The sequence below is a fragment of the Anguilla anguilla genome, chromosome 9 (assembly GCF_013347855.1).
Source record: "Anguilla anguilla isolate fAngAng1 chromosome 9, fAngAng1.pri, whole genome shotgun sequence".
In the NCBI taxonomy this organism is placed as follows: Eukaryota; Metazoa; Chordata; class Actinopteri; order Anguilliformes; family Anguillidae; genus Anguilla; species Anguilla anguilla.
Genome location: NC_049209.1, coordinates 32680832 through 32686873, shown reverse-complemented (window position 1 = coordinate 32686873; position 6042 = coordinate 32680832). Strand labels below are relative to the sequence as shown.

General features: G+C 37.5%; 1 protein-coding gene across 1 annotated transcript in view; it reads right to left on the bottom strand.

The window, feature by feature from the left end:
* Positions 1 to 1564: 1564 nt before the first annotated feature.
* Positions 1565 to 6042, bottom strand: part of LOC118234934 (platelet-derived growth factor receptor beta-like) — a 39419-nt gene continuing 34941 nt past the window's right edge. Inside the window, exon 23 of the mRNA XM_035431817.1 lies at positions 1565 to 5118. Within this exon, the coding sequence (XP_035287708.1) occupies positions 4941 to 5118 (178 nt within the window). The 3' untranslated portion in view covers positions 1565 to 4940. The remainder of the gene's footprint in view (positions 5119 to 6042) is intronic.

Sequence of the window (6042 nt, the reverse complement as noted above, 5' to 3'; positions counted from 1 at the left end):
TCTCCGCATGTGTTACATTTTGACATAGGCTCTTCCTGGACCTGCATACCATTTAAGTGAATGGGGGAAAGAACATGCTTTTGCAACCTCAGGAAACCAGTTTCTCTGAAATATGTGAGGGGCTGATACAGCCACAGATTCTTGGCTGATAGAGATAACAAGACCAGGTCAAAACCTAGTATAGGGCTGGACCGGCTGACCAATGGTGTGACGTCATAACTCGGCCAACCAATGGTGTAACTTCATCACTCACTCAGTCAGTCACTCAGTCAGTCACAGATATATTCGCGTTTGTACTATGTGGCTGGCCCTGCTGTTGTGGTCCAGCCAAAAATACATGAAAATTTGAGAGGCGCACGGGTGTCTGTTTAAACAATATAATACACTATGTGCTGAACTATTTCTGTAATGATTTACTCTAATATAATCAAGAGTAAACGGTGTTTACCTCCGGGTGAAAATAAATAAAATAAAGAAAATTTGGTCAAAAGAACGATTTATTTACAAATCGGCTTTAAGAAAACCCTGCACATTTGTATTTTCTGGTATAGGAGGTATGCTTGGTCACCAGACACCTCCAAGAATAATATCATTATGATGGAGAATCCTGACGGTCTATTCTGACCTGCATAATTTGTGAATGTTTTACGGTTATTAGAAATATACTATGTAGCTCCTGTGTAGATATACTCAAAAAGTTTAACTCACTTTAGAAGCTGTCTGTGTTCATGCCAGCTTAATACCAAACTGACATGTTGAGATTCCTTAATGTTAGATTTCTGCAACATTACTTTTAAAAATAATGTTTTTTTTTTGATAAATACAGTTACAGTCACAGTTGTTATCCCTATAAGGACAAAATGAACAAGTGACTAGAGGCTGTATGAACATTTGTATGGATTTTATATTGATATTTATATTAAGTATTTTATTATTATTATTGCACTGTCACCTCACAGCAAGGTCTTGGGCCTGAGCCTTTCTCTGTGTGGAGTTTGCATGTTCTCCCTATGTCCCCGTGGGCTTCCTCCCACAGTCCAAAGACATGCATGTAGGCTAATTGAAGACTTTAAATTGCCCATAGGTACAAGATTGTGGGTGAATGGTGAGTGAGTGAAATTTGTGAGCCCTTCGCCTGTCCAAAGTATATTCCTGCCTCTCGCCCAATGCATGCTGGGATAGGCTCCAGCAACCCCCATGACCCTTAAATGTCCAGGATAAGCAGGTATAGATAATAGATGGATAATAATAATAATAATAATATTATTATCATTATTATTATTAATAATAATAATAATAATAATAATAATAATAATAATGATAATAAAGGCAAATATTCAAACACTAATAAAACCACACTAAAAAAGTTAGCGATATGCTAACTCGAAAAATGCTGCAATGTGCTAACATGCAAACACTGAGCAAAAGGCCTTCTGTGGCGTCAGGGCTCCTGCTAAGTGGTGGAAACAGAAGCAGAAGCAGGTGAGGTTTCTGCTCTCAGTTCTACCTCTGTGTCTTTCTAAGGGTACAGCAAGCAAATGAGTCATCCGTGAACAATAAGGAAAACAGTACAAGTAATATATCTTTATTATCAAAAATGTCTCGGAGTTATCTAGATATATATATAGATAACATAGATATCATACAATATGCATACACAGTATTCCTGTAAACACATTCAAAAAGCTTTGGTACCAAAATTCAGTATTAACATACAGCAATTATACAATGCACATTTATGCATCTAGAGGAGAATGGGTGTATTCATTAGAACAGCTGTGGTTCTTTGTTCAAAACTCAAACTGGAAATGCTTTAAGTGAGCATCGCATTTCCCCCCAAATCCCCACATTTTATTTTCCCTGGAAAAAATGTCAGTGAAGCACAGACAGCAGGAATTTTCAGTACAGCGAGTACAGCTAATTGGCAGGATGTTGCACACCAGGTGCACCTGCGGGAATGAACGCTGATTGGTTCCCGTCGCCGCTCTCCAGGAGCGCGTGCGAAATGAACAACGGGCTGCCCATCGCCAATGCAAAACACTACAGGGATCGGGAGGGAAGATCTGCATCTCCACTTCAGAGGACACTTTCCATATTTACACAAAGATGGTAAATGGTAAATGGACTGCATTTATATAGCGCTTTTATCCAAAGCACTTTACAATTGATGCCTCTCATTCGCCAGAGCACTTAGGGGTTAGGTGTCTTGCTCAAGGACACTTCGACATGCCCAGGGCAGGGTTTGAACCGGCAACCTGCCGACTACCAGACAATCGGTCTTACCTCCTGAGCTATGTCGCCCCCTAAGGACCTCATGTTGAGTCAGATCCAGCAGATAACGTACCAAATCTGGCAACCTTTCCCTTCCACCCAATCCATGTCTTATACTGTACACTGCCTTTCCCAAGGTTACCCTACTCAATCAGAAAAAGCTCTACTTCTGTAAGAATTAGAATTCTGTTCAAGATTAATATTTGCCTTTGACTTGGACTGACAATTAAATGCAAATTTACATCTTCAAAAACAGTATGGTGAGTTAGTTGAACTAATTAATCCCTGTACTTTCCATAGATTCCAAACAGCGTTAGTGAAGAAAGAAGTTAACATTTGCATTCAGTCATGAGTAAATTTTAAGGGGAAATCCTGTTGGAAACAAAAACACTTTCAAAAAAGGGTGGGGGTAGTAGATTTACAATGATTGTACCCCAGATTGACATGAAATCTGCATAATTCCACAGCAGACGGTATCAAGGATGGTTGGCATTATCAGTCATTCATCTAATATTATTTTATAATGTTAGTACCGTACCATTACATTTTACACTTAATACGCAGCCAATAATCTCTCCTTACATCACTCTTCTCTCCTGTAAACTTTTAATAAGGCGTACATTTGCTAAATTATGTTTTGAAGTGGTGACTATCTAATTATAATGATAAACAGATTAGGAAAAAGATTGCTTTTGATGGCAGCTATACCATACACACATAGCATACATTACAGGCTTCTGAGGCATACCCCATACCTATATTAACAGTTACACTCATATCCTTCATAACCTCTCATTTTACCGAAAATACTGCCTGTAATTAATTTTATAATTAATATAATTGATATAATTGATTATAAAGGTGCACTATTGCTTGAAACATAGAAAACATTTCAAAAATATATTTGAAAAAAAATATATGTATGTGTGCATGTCACTAAATTATTTATAGGTTTCAATACACTGACAGTGCATAAATATAATACTGCCATGTTGTGTAATTTCAATGCAATGGCTTTAAATGTAGTTTATACTGGCTGAAGCTACTTCGATTGCCATATTGACTTTCTGGTTGTAAAGAGTTGCTACTGCAGGATCAGCTCACTAAATCAAGCATGGAGTCAGTCAGCCTCTCTAAGTTTCCAAACATAATGCTCTCAGATTGGAAAGCGCTTCACTTGACAAACACAGCCGATAAGTATAACAGCACCAACAATAATATATACACAATGGTCAACAGAAAATCAGTAGGAGATTCACATGACCAATCAGCATGCTGAAGGTGTTTTTCATAGAAAGCAGGAGACCTCCTTGTAATTACAGGAGATCCACACAGGAGACCTGGCATTAAAAATGTTTTTAAGTATTTTAATTTTTTGACAAAATACATGTAATTTTGCCTTGGATACATGTGCCTTGGATATTTCCACAAATATAGTGAAAATATTTAGAATAATATTATTACATTTTTATTGAATGTACCTTTAGTTTAAATCAAAGCAGGATATATGGCTCTATACAGGAGGAGAAAAATTAATCGCCAGGTATTGGAGGTCTCCGTATTTCTTGCCATAGCCATGTGGTGCATGGAAAGCTGGCTGAGTAGATGGGGAAAACAATGACAACAACAGTTTTTAGGGCTGATTCTTCTGGACAATGAGAGTTAAAAATGCAGGCAGTTATATGGCACTGACCAAATTGAGCTTTATTCCTTCAAATGCTGTGGACAGACTGACACACACTAAAAATACATGACCAAAATAAATATAAATCATGTCTGTCAGACATAATATGCCATTTCTGTGACTGCACAAAGTGCTTAGAGTTAAAGTTAATAACTTCATTTGAAGCTCAAACTATCAACAACTGTCATTATAGACATAATACAAAATTCAGTATATTACCTACAACTATTGTATAGATAAGTAGTGCCAAATTCGTAGGCCAAACCTACTGCTGTACAATACTCCCTAAAATGTATTTTAGATATAAAATATGTATGAAAAATGCTATTTGTCAAACAGAGATGCATCAGCATTGAATGAAATCTAAATAAAATTATGCATTATTCAACCTCACCTTTCAAGATGTTTCTGACCGGAACCAAGCTCCACTTCCGTAAAGCATAATCTACTGTACCTCAGAAGAGTATCACATTCCAGGACTATATTACCAGGATTATTGAGGTATGGGCTATATGGTTTAGAAGTTATAAATTGTGCTGCAATGTGTTCCATCAGCCATAAAACCTATGCACAACTTCCTATTTTGTCCAGAACACTGCAAATTTCCCAGAAATACTTAAAATTACGCAGCCCATTAATTACTTACCAAGTACACATATTTCTTTTTTATCGGTACTTCATTATATACAAATTGAAACGAATAAATGAAAAATATATTGCAATACTTCTGTAAACTATAATGTATTATATTTGATGGCTATTCACTGTGAATCATTTATTGATTTATTTATTTAATGGCTAATTGACTGAACAATTTCATTTCTCCAGAAGACCTAATTTTACTGCGCATCTTAACATAAGCAAAATTTTTGGCGTACCCATAATTCTCTCGTACCTTTAATTTGCAAGTGCCATATACATTTTCTCCTGTAACAGAGGTACGCACTGTAAATGAGGGATTTTATGTCCTTGTGCTGCACAGCTCCTACAGGAAGCTCTCTTCTGCTTCAGATGTCCCTGGGTTATCCAGCGTTTTCACTTCCTGGGTGGAGCTCTGATCGGCTTTCTCTTTTGGGGCTGCAGCTAACGCCTCTTGTGGGACATCGGCTACGGCCTCCTGAGGCACTGAATCACCCCTTTCCTCTGGATCCTGGGCACTGTCGCTGGAGAAAGAGGCAAACCTGCTCTTCACTCAGCCATGAACAAAAATCAAATTCATTTAATGGTGTTGATCTATCCTCCAAGCCAAGATAAACAAAAAAATAAAATAAAGACAAGCTATGGGTAGAGAAGGGAATTGCAGGCACACCATATATAATGCGACTCAATGGGAAAAATTAAACCCACCCACTGACAGCTAGCAGCACTGTGATTGGAGGCTATGGCGATGATTCCATGCCACTGCCAATACCTAATCCACAGAGTTCCCTAGACTTGAACTTCATTTATTTAATTATGTTTGAAAGCAGTTGTTCATTCATGGACTAATGCAACTATTCCACTCTCCTCACTTTATCATCCAGCCACTTGCTGTTATTCCCGTTTTCTAAATCATATAAATGTGTAATAGCAGTAATATCTATTATTAACTTCAAGAGAACAGTGCATTGGTTTTTTGTGCCCCTGTTATTTTTATTGACTCTTTTTAAGTGCATTGCAGAATCTGCAGAACCCTTCCCTTTTCTCCGTCACATGCTCTCGTCATTTAGGGGACTCAGCGTGGTTCACCACCAGCCCAGCGACTGGGGTTCAGCTTCGACCACTGCTTCTCTAAAGGTTCCGCTTAACCATTTAGCAACTTTTTTTCATGCCGCGGCCTGGGGGAGCCAGTTTGTTGAAATCAGTAGTACAGAGAAATTTTCATCATCGTGTTCGACAAGGCGAGTATAAATACAAAAAATTTGGCTCACAAGACACTTGGGACAATTTGTATAAAACGAAAAGTATAAATATTTATTGCGGTTTACATTCCCCTCTTTCCCAGGACTTTATTTTAGAGCAAAAAATAATAATAATAAAAAAAGTTTTAGAATGTATATTTGTGTTTTTCATATAGTTTTAAGCTGCTTGTTGCCATATGTGCTACT